Source organism: Carassius auratus, chromosome 25 (assembly GCF_003368295.1).
Source record: "Carassius auratus strain Wakin chromosome 25, ASM336829v1, whole genome shotgun sequence".
Classification (NCBI taxonomy): Eukaryota; Metazoa; Chordata; class Actinopteri; order Cypriniformes; family Cyprinidae; genus Carassius; species Carassius auratus.
The window spans coordinates 3,271,178-3,288,871 of NC_039267.1; the positions used below are offsets into that span (position 1 = coordinate 3,271,178).

The following is a 17,694-nucleotide window of genomic DNA, read 5'->3' on the forward strand; positions in this document are numbered from 1 at the left end:
ACCCACAATGCAATTCCACTGCACACACTCAATCAAGCAACTGACCTCCTAAACACCACCATTTTTTTTTTAAAATCTATGGTGCTTTTGAGGACAGCCTCTGCAACCTTTCATTGTGACTGACAAAGCACACTAGAGATATCTGTTTGATTTCAAGCTGCAAGGCGCTATTCGCAATGGGGCATCAATTGCCTGCTTCTAAAACAGCTAATCAAGAGGTGCCAGGCAATAAAAATTTCACACCGCAGTCGACTGCAAAGGGAGACAAAACCCCTCCATGTGTTTAGTTCTGCCTTTCACGCTGTGTTTCCTTGACAACTGGCAACTGCGAGCAGCCACTGCAACGGCGCTCATTCCATCTCAATGACACCAGTGGGGAAATTGAGCAGAATACTCAAATCCTGTCTCCAAATGGGAAATGGCGATAATTGGCCTTTTGTACGCGACTGAAAAAAACACCACTACATCTGCTAACAATTAGCATGACATCAGCTGTTGTTGGAATGGTAATGGTTACCACTGAAACCAGACCCAGGACCACCGGCGTGGCAAGGTGAATTGGAAAGTTAACCAACTTGCCCATTCAGTGTCATTTTCTGAAATGCATAATATTATTTCTAATGGCACGCGGCGCGAGGACCTTATTCCAGCACCCTATAAAAAGGAAGCTGTAATTGGAACCCTGTCTGATTCTTTCGGTTCCTGAGCCTCATTAAAACTCACTGAAAGAGTCCAGTACAGTACAGGCTGGGAAACAGGTGTGCGCTCACCTCCAGAAATAATAAAAGAGTATTATGACACAGGTGTGCCACAGCCAACGGGAAAACACTGCGACGTATTGAGAACATGAATGTGCGTAACTCACATTCCCTGCCATTGACCTCTACGTGTCAGCAAGTCTCTTTGACGAAACCTGAGCACTAGTCGTCAGCTCTGAAGCGACATTTGCACCCTTGCACTGGAGACCTTTACTGCAGACTACTTTAGTTTTTATAAGATAAGAGATAGCGCTGTATAACTGCAGGAGTGGCTGCCAATTCTCCAGCATGGCTCATATTTCCACAGTAGGTGTTTAACTCTGTGAATGGAAGCCCTGACCTGCTCAGACGACAGCCTTCTTATGTTTACCAAACACAAACGATCTTCCTAGCAGACAGAACATTCCCTCATGGTAGCGTTTGGTTCCCGTTTGGTTATTTTTCTGGGAACCAAAGAGTGTTTTAAGAAATTTTTCTTGAGGTTCGTTTTTGCAACCATAAACATTAACACAATAGCTATGTTTCCATCCACCTATGTTTATGTGCATTTTGGAATATCACAAAATAAAAATACGCATAAAAAGCTTTCGCACACAGTTGAGTAGGATAAACATTTTATTCGTTAAGATAAAATTCTAATACCTTGTAAATTCCTCCATGGGCATCAAAAAAGTAATGTGACTTTGCACAAAGGGATGGGATACCTTGACTAATTTTGACTAATTTTGTGGTCTTTGACTTGTTGGATGTAAATTGTGCCTTATTTCGCAAATATTTTAACTGATTTTCCAATCTTTGGATGGAAACATAGCAATTGTTGCATGGGTGTTTCTCATGACAACCTAATGACAAATCATACATTATGTATCCAAAGAAATGTCATTCTCAGAATTTTCCGAGTACCAAAACTCTGCATGCTTCCCCAAGAAAACGAAGCCTTTAACACAAACAATAAGTATGAAATACAATGTAGTCTTAATCCCTCACTTCACAGTGCACAGTAAACACCTCCCCACACCCCATGCCTTCATTCATCTGGAATTACTCACAGATAACCTGTAAATCATCTTAACATTCTCACAGGTTTGGTCGCAGACAGATTAAGACAGCGCTCCTAATCGTGAATCGCAAGTGAAGCAATGAGAACTGGGGGTTGGAGGGATGCTAGAACCGGCTACAAACAACGAGACCTAAAACCCAACCTTGTTTCCATCTGCTCATGAAGCAGCCATTTATTCACTCTCGAAAGCCGCCCAATCATTAACCAAGCTGAAACTCTCCCCCTCTCTCTGGGGAAGGGAGCCTCAGGCAGTTGGTTCCACTTATCTGGAGAATTCTTTCAACATTACACATTTCCCTCCTCTCTATGCCAGTTAAATCTTATGCAATCTGCAATTCTGCAAATCTGGTTGGATTGACAAACAAGAATGCATATCTTAATGACACTTGGTTTGGAACAAACCACAGCCCTAAGTGTCGCACTCGCTCCAAAGCATGCCGAGCTAAATCAAACGCTTTGAGATTATTCTACGTGACAGATTCACTGCAGCCATCAACATGTTAAAGTGCCATGTCATTGTTTGTTGATTTTGCAAGAGCTTGCCCAAACTTTCCCTGTACGCCTCTTAACCCGGTGAAATTTCGAGAGGATGAATCATTACAAGTCTGTGGATCACGGAAAACGTGACGGCGAACAAGCTGAGAGCGCTTGCTTCATTGTGCTCGCATTGGCTGTTTTTCCAGCTTGCTGCGCGGAGCTCTCAATGGCTGTTCTGCATACCTCTGTGCTGTCCAGCTGCCAAGAGAAGCAAATTGGTGCGCCAGACAAGTCCAAACTAAGACTCCAGGCACATTTTCAAGGCTAAGAGAAGAGCCCGCTGTCTCATCGAGTTAAGAAATAGACACTAAAAAGTCCTGAATGATTGACGCTAGTCGACTGAGGGCACTTGTTTGATTTTGCTTTTGTTTAAAAGGCAGGTAGCAAGACAACAGGAACTGGCATGGGGGACTGGGAGCTTAAAAAGACTGGATGTTGATGCACAGAAGAAAGACCCTTCGTACCACACCTGAAGAATCCCCAAGATCAAATAGATTGATTCCTTAACTAGCAAAAACCAACATGGAAAATTCAGAGACTGAGGCTTAGAGTACTCTCTTTGGGTTAGCCTTTAAGATAATCTTGGCAATGACTTGGGGAGAATGAAAGTCTGATCCTACCACCCCCCTCTACCCAAAAAGCAGTGCACTTGTCATCTTATACACCATTTCCACCCAGCGCCCTTGCCTCACAGCAATAAAGGGGTCATTGCTATTGCTTTAGGCCCTTTAGTCCAACCTTCCCCCAATAGCCTCATCAAAGAGTATCCTATTGGCAACAAAGAACTGACAAGCCCAAAAAAGAAGGTTGGGGGGGTGAGGGGATAGGGACCCTCACTGCCTGGGTCACCAGTCTAATTTCTCCCTCAAAGAGTTTCAATAATGGGCAAGCATGGTCTCCATAATCTGCCCCTGTGTCCCGCTGGGTGTGGGGAGGGGGCAAGACTGCAGGTCGCACGGCATTGACCCAGCACCTCCTTTCCTATTCTCTTTTAACTCGCCATTCCCCACAGCCCCTCTTTTCACCGGCTGAAGGTCAAATGGAGAGAAAGAGAGTGGAAAGGGCATCGGTGTGACCGGGTGGACAAAGAAAGGCTAACAAGTCACTCACGAGAGCTCAAGGTCAGGGAGAGTCCATAGAAAAGGGAGTTTTAGAAATTATTGTGTCTGATTAATTTGGGATTTGTCCGAACACAGGGACAAAAACAGAAAGACTAGAAGCAATATATATACATATGAACATAAACACACACACACACACACACACACACACACGTCAAGTCCTTACAAACGAATACAGGCAATTCACTCACAATGAAAAACAAAACACTGTGCTTTTGTAAAATAAAAACAAAAAGGATGTCGCATTCTGTCCAAGTTTCCTTTCTGTGAACAAATTTAGCGTGTCAGAAAAATGAACTGAAACTCAGCATAGGCCAATTTACGTGTCACACTGGTTTTTTCCCTTGTTTATCTGTTATCAAATATATTTCAAGAGAGATTACGTCCACAATAAAGAAAGGTTTCTTCAGTTATTTCAACTAAATGGCTCAAGTGTTACAATCACAATAAATAAAAAAATCATCTTTTTACGAGTGTAAATTTTTATTTATTTTTTTTACAGATTTTTGCCATGAGTATACACATCTTCATTAATTTTATATATATATATATATATATATATATATATATATATATATATATATATATATATATATAAAAGGTAAATCTGTTTTCTTTCTTCCTTTTTGGAGTCACAGCACAAGATTACACAACATCAAAAAAGAAAAAAAAAGCACATTATACACCTTGCATGTACTGCATTTTAATGCATTTTTTGATTCAATAATCAATAAGAAAAAAAATGTCACAACGTTATGTAGACATACGTGCACGAGGGTGCATTATTTTCAATATTTATATGAAATGATCTTCAAACCACTTAAGAAATATACAATGAAGGAAATCCTGAATTGAAAATAAGCTACAGATTTTCCTGTTTGACATCTGTTTTTGCATGAGACTAGTGCAGAAACAATCAGTTATCTTAATTTTGTATTTTTTTATGAGGTTGTGATCATGCTTGCTTTGGTGGCTGCCTCTTCTGATTATCTGGGTCACATGACCGAGGTGAGCAGGTCTCCTGGGAAAGAAGAAGGGGAAGGAGGGGACGTGAAGGGGCCCTTCTTTTCTAATATCTACACTAGTGATTTGGCACAGCTTAGTAACTTCCCTCCCCCCAGACATCCATCCTCAGAACTTTTCCCAGTGGAGGACGAAGGGTTGCCACATGGCAATTATAAACCCTTGAGTAAAGCAGGTGGACTGAATCCTACGAGTGTGAAAGGTACTCAACAAAATGTGCCGTTCAAACCTGGAAAATACTCACAAAGACTCCGTCTTCCCAGGCGATATCACTTTATCGTTACAGAAGACAGCTCTGAGGAACTAACGTCAACACTGTTGAGGTCATTCTTAGCTGGCATGTCTTCATCGGTTTCAGATTTTCAGCTTGCACAAGCCAGAGGAGAAATGTGAGCGAGAACGAGCCGCATCTGGTCATTGTTGTCCAATATTGACAGCCTGCCGAGTGCTGACAGGAACCCAGAAAGCTAGCTGGATCCCCGCTGCGAGATGTGAGGGCCGTTAGACGAGGAGGAGAAAGACTTTGATGGAAGATCTGAGGAAAAAAGGAAGAGAGACGAAAAGGGAAGTGTGGAACAAAACCAAAAGCAGAGCGAGGCCGAGTTGAGGCTTCACCACAGGCTGAGAGAGAAACAGACAGGCTCGATCTGGCATTCTGTGTGTGTTTCGCTTGGCGAGGTCCGTCTGACTGACAGAAAAAAAGAAAGAGACGAGAGAGACTACGAAAAGCAATGAATACCACTCTCTCCAGGGCAAACACGACAGCCCAACAGGGCTCTTTGTGTCTTTTCCAGAGCTGACATCCTCATGTCAAGTGTCTGTCTTCATTACATTCCTTCGGAAAAGGGGACAATGGCCACGGCACTAGACTTCTGCTCTGGATTTGGACAGCGCCACCATGTTTATGACAGACACGCCGGCTGGAGAGGTGGAAATGTGCCACCAAGAGAAACAGCTTTCAGACAGCTCCAAGGACCTCCTCACGGCGAAGTAAACAACCTCGAATTGTTTGGAAAGGTCTGGCCGTTCTCCAGAACAAAGTTTGTCTTATCTCCTCCGCCATTTTCCTGCTTCAAATCCCTTTTATTTCTGGGAGAGACAAAGGCTTATTTGAACATCACGCTTTGAGGATGGTGAAAACAGGACTGGTTATGGCAAACGTCTAATAATAAGAGAAAACTTGCTTGGAGATATTGGCTCAAAAGACAGAAAGAACCTGCAATGCGTGTGTAGAGGTTTGCCACCCGGATTCAAGAATCGAAACAACTCCGGTAGTTTTGCCAAAGCCAAGCTAGTGTCTTGCCAGCCCACCTCAGGGATGTTTTTCTGGCAGGAGCCATGAAGCACTGGGAGATTTGAGGGTGTCAGCAGGTGGGGTTGACCCTTGGCGCAGAAACGCATGTTGCTGTGCTGCTCTTGCAAAATGTCACTTTCTCCGAGCTGTTTGCTCCCTCGCCCAATCTACTGTCTCTTCTCCGTGAACCTCCCGTTACTCGCTCTGGTTTTGATGAGCGGTCGCAGGCTGATGGAGGAGGGTCTGGGTTGCCAGGTCAGGGGCACTTCCATCTCCTCATGCTGACAGCTCAGAAGGAGAGCGATCTTTGATCCGCACGCTTCCCTTTAAACACTGCCGCCCCAAAGGTCAGCATTTGGTAGTCAGATTACATCGCAAAGAGGTTGTTTAAACTTCAGGTGCAAATGAGCATGACTTCAGTTAAACAGAATGCAAGGTTTTGGATGAGAGTCACATACATATGCAGAATAATTCATGCACCAGTGATGCAGAGAAACTAGCCAGCTGTGCAAGTACATTTCTATTAGCTGCGGTGATTTATTCGGATTGCGAACACCTACTACTACAAGACCTGTCAGGTTTAATTGTGAAACACTGATCCCAAAAGCCATTAATGGTCTTTGCTGAATGACTTATTAAAAACAAAAATAAATTAATAAAAGCTATATTACTAGAAATGATATATAAAAATAAACAAAGTTTGAAATTCACAACCCACCTGCATTAAAAAAATATTGGCAATATAGAAATAACATTATCGATTAAATTATACTAGTTTAGCAATTGTATCAGATTAGTTTAGTCAAATGCATTTAACTTTGACAGTCCTAAAATATTAAAAGTATAATAAGATTAAAGCTAAATGAAAACTGAAAAACACTAAAGCGAAGCTAAAACTAACAATAGTGGAGTGAAAGCGCTAACACTACAATTTATAACGGGTTAATTTGTTTAACATTAGTAAACACGAACAAACAACGCCATAAGCATTTATTAATCACAGTTAATGTAAATTTAATTTACTAAAACAATAAGACAATGCACTGTCAACTAAAACAGTTTTTACTAACTTGCTATAAAAATAGTTCTGTTAGTTTAGTTAGTTAGTTGACTAATGTGAAAAAACAAGAATTTAGTGTAAAGCATCAGTGTGAAAACTAAACCAAATTTTTTTTTTTTTAAATTAAAGTGCAAAAAAAAAAACTTAATGTAAAATTCAAAACTATGATAACTCTGTCTCGTGTGAACTTCATAAACACCACACTAGTTTATGTAAGCCACTGTAGATCAGATGAACCAATAACCCAGACGTCCATCCATTACACAACTCTCCAAAGAGCTCAGAAAGCCTCCGGGCGTCCGAACAGAGACGTCTCTAACAGCTCCACAGCCTCCAGCTGCAAGGCATGCGGGTCTGGCTGTTATTGCTCATTCCCGTGTCCCTCTCTGGAGGTGCTTTCAGACTTTCCTCTGGCTTGTTTTCTGCATTCGTCAAATGGAAACCACTGTGCCATGAGACCTCAGCACTGAATCATCAGGACAGGAGGTAAAGCGAGACAGATGGAGATATGAAGAGACCGGGGGAAGACAGGAAGCATTTGATGTGGTGTGAACGAACACAATTTCTGTGCGTTAGCGGAGCTAATGGAGCTAATGGAACGAGTGGGCGAAGGTGAAAGTACGAGCTGCGTGGAGCCTTTTGACCTTGCCTGAAATTGCCAGCGGCAGCGATTCTGCATTAATCGAACAGAGAGGAAACACGGCTGGGTGTTCAAATAACAGACATCGGCCAAATAGCCGAGCAAGACTTGCTCATGTTACAACATACAACACCATTAGCCTGCTAAAACAAGACCTCTACTGTCAGGGTAACTTACCTATGAATGCCCACCAGTCTATAAAAAAAAGAAAAAAAAAGGAGTGTCTGACAGATAGCTAATAACACACACTTCAGAGGACTTAAGAAGAAAAACCCAGAGGTTAAGCTTCACTAGGTGGAGAAAACAAACTGCGATGTCTGGATTTTGTTTGTTTATAGCACAAACACACATAAATGGCTAATGGCTACAGCAACGCAATCCTGACATGCACATCTAAACAGTCTGGCACCGGTCCTGGATGAAAAACATCGGTTTTATGGGAGAAAAATGAGGCAAACAGCAGCTTTTCTGTCAATCACCTGCTCCAGCTCAAAGCCAAGGTGGAATTAGCGTCCAGGAAGCTTAACAAGCAAATGTGTGTTCTCCCTAGTCTGCACTTCACTAGATGGGCAAACAGCACAAAACAGGCTTAATTGTTTATAGATGTATATGCGCAATATCCTGCTAGCATTTTTTGGTAAACCACATATTAAACATCTCTGCTAGCTGACAGAAATAAGCATCCTGAAGAAAAAAAGAATCTCAGAATCTGAGTGTCAGCCAATCAGAACACTAGCATTGTTAGAGGGCGGAGCTTCAGTGAAAGTATGTGGTCTGATTCTTTCAGTGTGGCTGAAGAAAAGCTACATTTAAGGATTTAGAGAAATCGAAATAAAACCAGCTGTTGTGTGTTATTTTAGTATTTTGATTAGATTTTTATATTCATGGTTATTGTAATTAATTAAACCTAAGACCATAAAAAGAATTTAATTGACAAATGTTAACTGACATTAAATGAAATGTATATATATATATATATATATATATATATATATATATATATATATATATATATATATATATATAAAACTTTAGTCATTATTATTTCGTTTACTTTGAGATACTACAACTGAAACAAAAATGAATTAAAACTATATAGACACAAATTTTTAAAACGGACAACTAAACTAAATTGCTAAAACATTCTAAATTAAAATGAACACAGAAAATATGATAAAAGAATTCAAACTATTAATAAAAATTATAATGCAATTCTAAATTATAATAATCTCAGTGATACTAAACATGTTTTAAAACATTACTTTTTTTATTTAAAATTAAAATTATTTTATCAGTGTTTTTTGGCAACTAGCTGAAATAAAATATTTTAGTATAATTTATATAAAATTTTCCTAAATTATTTTATTTTTAAATACTGAAAATGTTTTTAGTTTTAGTTAATGATAACAAGCGCAGCTCTGTGTTCATTTACATATGAGCAGCTCATGATCCAGTGTTTTCAGCATCTCAAGAGTGGCTCAGTTTCACATCTCTGCATCTGTTCTTAGTTTTGGGACACTTATAATGTGTATTTGAAACTGCAACTGCCTTTTCAATACTGTAATGAGAAGCACTTATGAACTAGCAGTTATCAACAAGAGAGAAACTCAGGGCTCCCTGCGGATTTTTATAATCAAAATAGTTTTTTTTTGCCAAAGAGTGCATGCATCCCGACAAAGAAGTGTAGAAATCCTGAAGTACTGTAAATCACAAACTGCAGAAGAATTGCAGTTAGACCCCCCCCCCCCACCAAATCAAGCAGCTGACATGAGCTTAACATTAAATATAAGAGTGATTAACTGTTTAACCTGGCTCCAGTCCTTACCGTCCTCAGTCTCCTGCCAGACGATGCCCTCCAGGTTGACGCTGGTGCCAGGTTCGCAGGGACCCAGACACTCAGGCTCGGTGGCCAGAGCCACGTCAGAGGTGTTGACGGCCACAGAGCGCGTGCGGACCATGATCTGCTCACACGGGGAGGAGATGTCAGCGTTGACGCCCGGAGCGAGGAGGTGTAGCGGTGGAGGTGCAGGCGTGGAGACCGGAGACTCCATCTGTGGGAGATTTCAGAAAGGATTCAGTAAGCGAGTGACGATAAAATGCGAAAGATCCGCTCAACCAATCACAGTGCACCATTCCACACATTGTGAACAGTATCTGACAAGCTACACAATTATAAACTAAATATTGTACAGCTTGTCAGTGATTTATGGCTCTGTGTATTAAATGCGCTACATCTGAAAGCATGCGATGGAGATTTACTACTAATCACAGAACAGGCTTCACTGACAAGATGCACATGACAAATCGTATGCGACTGACCTTGGGGCACTAAAAAATGTATCATTTTAAATGCATTGATGAACCTGCGATGGGGAAGAAACGCAAAGCTATTAATAAGATTAGTATTAAACAAGTTTAGAGGCTGTTATATATGACAACTTACTTTTTATGTTAACAGTTACAACATGAAAAATAACTTTTATATTGCTTCAATGGATTAATCGCTTTTTGGGGAACAAATAATCAGTTTTTGAACATCTTAATCTGGATTTGAATTTTTTTTGTTATGATAACCTAAAGTTTTTCTCAAATTATGAGTATTGGCTTAAAAGTGCACACTCAAATATATTAATAGAAACCAATATTACTACTACTACTAATATTATTTGAGTACTGATCTGCATTACCTGCATTTGATTTAAGTTATTTATAAAAGTAATACCAGAATAAACAAGTTTGAAGGCTTATGAAACAAAAACTGGTTAGATGTATTGTTAGTTGTGAATACATTTTTTGGTTATTAAAGTTCAACATAATTAACATTAAATTTCAAGGAAGGTAAAAGGAGTAATGCGGGGATAAGTAATGCAATTACAGAGACTGTAAACAGACAGCTATGGAAGCATTAGCTGACATTAGGCTCAACGTCAAACCTCTACGTTCAATTACAACAATTATCATATGTGAACACAGAACAGAGCTTGGGATTATTTAACCTCAGTGCCAAGAACCATTAGCGCTCTCTGTGATTATTACTCATGGCCAATGATGCTTAATGCTGTAGGTTCATCATAATCTGCCACAGCTGTTCCTCCTCAACCCGTCCCCAACGCCACCATTGGGTCTCACAAACACTCCTGCAAACTCAGCACTTCACGCATGAGCCCATTTGATCATCTAATTATGGGCTATTGAATTAAAGCTTTTTGGTGGGTGAAAACGAATTAAAACCAAAGATAAATGTGCCAATTTAATTTAAAATGAATTTAAACTACTGCAAAGTAATTAGTTCATTTCTCTGTTGACATGCATCCTTATTCTATTGAAGTAGTTTGAGATAAATGGACTTACTGACCAAACAACTGCTTTATAAAACAATCATGCAGAAGAATCAGACTATTTAACGACTGACTTTAACTCAACTTTGAAAAAGTCAATGCAAATTGATGTCTGTGCATAAAATCCTAGAAAAAGTTGCGAATAAAACTGTAGAGCTATTTCAGTCTTTTTACATTTCATGTCAAATTCAATTTGTTACTTGATGCTTCTTTGTAATTATTTAACATTTACTAGAAAACAGTTTCAATGCTAATTCTACACCAAACTGTCTTCAGTGTAATTTAATATTAATAGCAAACCTCGCATGTTGCATTGTTTATTCCTTCCAAAAAAAACAAGCAAACATTTAATTTGCCACATTTAGACCAAGAAAGTGTATTGAAAACAAAGTTTGGTTTTGATTTCATATCGTCTTCGGATGTAAACACCCTCATGTCCGAATGTGTATTCTGTACCACAACAAAATATTAAATCTGTACGAAGTGAAAAGAAATTAGAAAACGGAAAGGCAAGATGTGGGTGGTTGTTAATGAGAGATGACTGAAGAAGCATAAACATTTGTTCCTATTGTGACTCACTGCTTGTTCACCAAAGCCAAGCAGCAGAAGAGGGCTGTAATTGATAAAGCAGCTGGCGTTTGCAATGCCAAGGTCACGCATTCAATTCCCAGGGAACGCATAACGGATAAAATGATGGCAATGCAAGTTGCTTTGGATATATGTGCCAGCCAAATGCATTAATGTGAAGGAAATCAACCATTTTGGATCTTTAACAACATTTCAGTGAACATCTGTTAAAAGAACCAATTAAAATAAAAACATTTGAATAATTTCAACACATTTTCTTATACTTTAAACTTTTAAATATGAAGGTTTTGGAATCTATGGAGAACCTTTAACATCCATTGAACATTTCAATGCACAAAACATGATTTATAGGTGGAAAAAAGTAAAATAAAAATCCAAATAAAAACGTATTTGTAATAGTGCTTTCAATCGATTAAAGAAAAAAATTATAATAAAAAATATAATTTTTTAAATTGCTCACGATTTAGCACGATTAAACCTAACTTTAGAAAATTTAAAATATATTTTACAGTATATCGCAATAATTCTTCACATTCAAGATGTGAAGCCTCCAAATTAAATGTAGAAACTAGGGATGTAAATGATTAATCGATGATTGGTTAATTGTTGATTAGAGATGCAATCGATTAAGGCATATATAAATATATAAAGGCATCATTCATTCACAATATACTAATTAAGCTTTTAATGTGATTTAAACTTTAAAAGTACATTAAAATAGAAACAATACAAAAGTTCTTCAACATGAAAAGCAATAGAAATGTAGTAACTAAGTCATTTCATCAGATAACAAAGGACAGATAGATTCATTAATTCCTACAACTTGTTAATTCAATCCTACGACTGATTGATTTGTGGCAATTGTCCATGTTTCATTAATTTTGTTCCCAACATAACCCATGATTTAACTGAAATAAGGGAACAAATTAATAAATAGAACGAATTCTTAATTCATGAAATCTTTAATTTCCCTTCCCATGTTTACCACACACAGTCAGAGATGCGATTAAAAGTGAAAGATAATAAATATAAACCTGCAAAATTAGAGGGTTAGAATGTGAAGATTTAGGAAAAGAAACCGGCAAACCAGAACAATGAAGGCTATATCTCGAACGGCATCCAGAGGCACGGTCACGATCTAACATTTTCCTGACCCTATAAGAGCACAAATCTTCTGTTTTTATTGTGAGAGTGCACAAATGAAAGGAAACACTTGTGAAATAGTTTTTTTTTTTGATCGCTGGAGCCTACGTATATTCTAGCGATTCAAACTTACATCGCAGTCTGTTCATTATCAAAATAAAATACAATCAACTAAACATTTAAAAGGTTAGACTGGTCAGTTTAAATAGACCAGTATACTGGTCCTCTCTTCTGTTCCAATGACGTTTTTGCTCATATGAAGAGGATCATCTTTTCAGTTTAACATTCAAATACATTGCGAATATGGAACCATTTGGATTCGTGCCGAATAAGACCTGAGCAGTAATCTCCAAATAAATTTAGCCAAACCCGCGCTCGCTCGTCCTCGTCTGCAAGTACACATGAGCTGTCATGATCTAATGCACTAGATGCTGGATTTTTAAAAATAGGCTAGGCCTACTGGAACGCAAAAAAAAAAAAATCCGATCAAATTAATGTGAGCAACAGTGTGTTTTGCTGTAGCGAGGCTGATGAAAGCAGTTCACTTAATGCGCAGCGCAGTCACACGCGTGCCACATTTACGTTTGGGATCATTTTATTTTAATGCCTCAATGTCAGTTGAAAACATTGCAATTGTGTTTTAAAATACAACGAGCAGCACAAAACCATTTAAATAGGCGCATTCAGCGTTCTCCGTGCCAGACCTCAAGTGTATGGCGCGCTCTCTTGATTTTATCAAATGATCATAATCACATCTATTCTTTTTTTAATCCTGTTACTAGCATTTTATTCAGGCTAAAACCCCATTAATTCTTTCGTGCCAGTGACTGTTGCCTGCAAAAGATGCATTTTGCAGCATTATGGTTAACGATTAATCGATTAATTGATCGTTCCGACAATAGATCATGGAATTAATCGATATATTACATCCCTAGTAGAAACAACTATATGTAATGTTGACTATACTAACATTACAGTATAATGGAGAGCTATACATTTTAACATTTATTAGACTTTAAAAAGTAACAAATTTCCAATTTAAGTGAACTAAACACAATTTTCACGCAAACCTATTACAATGTCATGTCATATTTGCCTGTGCCCTTCATCAAGAAGGAAATAAACAGAAAATGAATAAAGTTATCAAACAATACATTCTAAATTAAATATAGGTGAATACTTAAAGCTAAAAAAAAAGTATTTGATTTCCTCGGTTTTCTTTTGTTCTTTGATTAACAGACATCACAGCAGCTGGGTTTTAAGGTTATACGGCTGCTGTTACTTTAAGAGCTACCACTGCTGAACACAACATGGATCTGACATGCATTGCTCGGAGTTTCATTTGCACTTTAACATGAAACAAGCACAGTGCATGCAACTTTAGAGCACACACTATGAGCACAGTATAACAGCTGAACAGGGCAGGAATTCATTCGTAGATATTTTCAAAGCCATAAAACTGGGAAAATGCATTGCCTGCATCAACGTGCCAATTTTGACAGCACTAATTTGGAATACACTTTTATTAAAAGAAATATTGGACCGTTTTGGACCATTTGCCGGCTTTGTTCAGTGCGCCTTCCCTTCTCCAGTGAGCGCTTTTGAATTTACAATCTTGTTACTAAAAATTCACAAGACCACAGTGTTTGTGAGGGAACTGCGGAGTCACGCACTAATTCCAGTTCTCAGTTAAACCCAATGCATCTGACATTAAAGCATAAGCGTTTTGCTCAATTGAGACAATTTTATTGGACGACCAGTGTTTTTCTTTATGAAGGAAGGGTGATGCCTCAGCTCTACCTCTTCAGTTGGATGGCGTCCATTGGCTTTACTTTAGAGCGTCGGCAGCAAGATAGCGAACACATGGCTTCAGCTGGGATTACTGGAGGATTAGAGCGAGGGTGTCGCATTTGAACACCTGTCCTCTGCTACGCTACTCTAAGTGCTGTTTACACATACACCACCAACATCTATACCTGAGGACTACTAAAGGTCATGTTAAACCCACTGACACAAGACAGAAAAGAGCTTTAAGAAGTGTTAAAGAGCTCAATGAGAGCCACTTGCCAGTAAAACCAGTGTGGGACTTCAAACAACAACAAAGACCTCTTTAAATGGATTTGGATATATTTATTCATTCAAGTATTTATAATATTATAGTAGAATATTTTTTAGATAACTTTAGCATCATCTACTGCCATCATTTATTGGTAAATATTTCAATGTACAGGCCAGAATTTATTAAATATAATATGAATTTATATATTTAAAAAAAATTAATTAAATTAAGTATTACATTACATTATATTAAAATTCAAATGTAGTGTCTTTCTAAATTATAATTTTTATCATATTTAAAAAAAGATTTGATTCATTTAGCATCATCTAATGCCATCATTCATTGGTTATTGGCTTAATGCACAGGCTACAATTTATTGAATATAATATTAATTAACCTAATATTAATATTAATTGTAATTCTTTTTTGTATTAATTGAAAAAAAGCAAAATAGGTAAAAACTTAAATCATATCACAATATTATAATGTACAATTTTGCTGGGGTATATTTGTAGCAATAGCCAAAAATGCATTGTACGGGTCAAAATTATCTATTTTTCTTTTATGCCAAAAATCATTAGGATATTAAGTAAAGATCATGTTCTGTGAAAAATATTTAGCTACTTTCCTACCGTAGATATATCAAAACGTACTTTTTGATTAGTAATATGCATTTAATTTGGACAACTTCATAGGCGATTACGAGAAATGTACATATATGTGCACACACACACACACACGTACATTCCTCGTAAATGTTTATCTTAAGCTTTCATCTTAACACGGTCTGTAGGAAATGAAATGAATGCATCAATTAATTTTAAAAAAATTAAATATTACGAAAAAATATTTACATCAATAAATTATTGCATCAAGAGAGTCTTATGTTCCCATACCATAATCCAAAAATGTGTTATCTCCACAGAAATACCACCAAACGCTAACCATATGCACCAGCCGCTAAGTCTCTCAAGTCGCTCAGCATGAGGTGGAACGACTAGAGGGGAAAAAATAAAGAGCTAAATTAATACAGAACCTCAGAGGGAGAGACGGCGAGGTTCAACAAAAACAAGGTTGGCTTCCTGGCTCACGTTCTCATTTGTGGTCTGACGCACACCATTAGCGGTTCTGAGCTCGTTTTCTTTGAGATTCCCTCCAAGTTTGGCGTACACTAACCCTGCTGTCCACACACACCCCAGGGATCCTGCGGTTTACACAAGACTGAGTTTTTCAAACAAATGACAAACCAAAAAATAAATCCTGCACTTTTTTTTCCCCCTTTTTTCTGAAACGATCATTTAAATCACCCCGAAACGGCTTCATAATCTGGGCCGACGACAGGCTTTACTTATCAAGTACAATTGTGTGAAATGAATACCTCTACAGGAAAGAAACATGATCTGCTTCTTCGGAGTCAATGGACGACCCAAGCGAGAGTGACACCCGATAGGACGCTTGTAAAAGGACACGGGAACGCTTTCTTTACCAATGGAGAAGGAATAGAGGGGGGATCCCATTCGGTTCTGGAAAGCTTCAGGCAACCAGTGTAGAAAACTCTTTCAGCAGCGCAAATGATTTTGCCAAACCCTCTGAGGAGGACGTAGAAACTAAGAAGTCTCTGGAGAAAGACTGGAGGAAAAGAATGTCCCCCAGTGGTACAACAAATTCAGATACTTGGGTGATCTGACGTCTTGGGGAGGCGAAATGTGGCTGGTTCCCCAGCTGAGGAAACTCACATCTGTTCAACGACTGTCACACATTAACTTGAACTGCACACCGATGGAAATAGCAGATGCCTCGTGCTCAAAGAGCAAAGTAACGTCTAGCCACAACAGAATGACCGCAGAGGTGGGTGTTTGCGATGACTTCAAAATGTTAGCAGGGAAAAAACCCAAAAGCGCCTGCCAAGACAAGCTGCTGCACCTTTGAGACGCGCTTTGTGGTTGAAAACACGGGATATTCCTCTCTTGTGATAAGAACACAAATAGCACTGACATTTGAGAGCAATGAGGAAATAGCAAATGCAACTCAACATAGCGGTGAAGAAAAAACAACTTATTTTAGTTTATTTGTTTGAAAGCTACAGTATCACAACATCATCATGTAGTATATCAGAAAAGGATGCACATTCAGACGAGTGTATTTGAACATTAGATGCTGCTATAAATATAATCGAAATCACCTGAAATGGATTAGAAAATTTCAATAATATCGGCTTATAACTGATATCTCTCTACTTTTATCACTTTTGTGCTTTTTAATGGAAGTTCCTGCTGTTGTGGCTAAAGGAACGCCACAAAAGCAAAGCTAGTAAGAATTTCACATCAACACTAACTTGGACCAAAAGAAAGGGAACACTATGATTCTTTAAACCAATCATCAATCAACACCTTTCAGCACATCGACATAGTTTAACCAATGTCACGTTATGTCCAGATGTACGTCAGTCTACGAGGCCTTTCAGGTTAGCGCCGTTAATCTGAGCCGTGTAAACATCAGATCACTTCGAGTTCAAATCTGGAGTACGAAAGAGGAAAAAAAACAAGTCCGTTGAGAAAGAAAGAGGTGCTGGGAGACTTTAAACATCCTCTTGTCAGCCTCACATCCTGAAGTAAAGAATCGTTGCATTCCACCGCGTGAGAAAACAAAGTCTGCGAGCCAATCAACGGCTGGAAAACAAACGCAGAAAGAGAGCCGCGCTTAACCCCAAACACTTTCACACTCTGCCAGCCAAAACACGGCGCTCATGCGATGTTGATACTAGGAGGCCTGTTTTCTTTAAACGTGTCAGATTCAAAGTGGATTAAAAAGCCAAATAATTGCACACTTTGCAAGGTAATGTCACTCATGTTTATTCAGTTCCCTAAACGGAAAACCACAATAATTCCTCTGTTCCAGCATGCAAACAGGCTCGCGTATGCTGAATCTGGTAATATCTCGAAGGTCATAAAACAAATGGGGCTCTAACCTCACTGGCCTATAATCAGAAAGCAGGGGTGACTTAAAATCTGATTCTTGGAAACCAAAAACTGTCTGTAATTTGAGTTCGAGTGGCCTCTGGAACCTGCTCTTC

At 38.7% G+C, this 17,694-nt stretch overlaps 1 protein-coding gene across 4 annotated transcripts in view; it reads right to left on the minus strand.

Moving 5' to 3' along the window:
• Window positions 1-17,694, minus strand: part of znf609a (zinc finger protein 609a) — an 89,874-nt gene that overhangs the window by 10,703 nt on the left and 61,477 nt on the right. For all 4 annotated transcript variants that reach the window (XM_026202072.1, XM_026202074.1, XM_026202075.1 and 1 more), the window contains one exon: window positions 9,319-9,544. In XM_026202072.1, coding sequence (XP_026057857.1) covers window positions 9,319-9,544 — 226 coding nt within the window. The remainder of the gene's footprint in view (window positions 1-9,318; window positions 9,545-17,694) is intronic.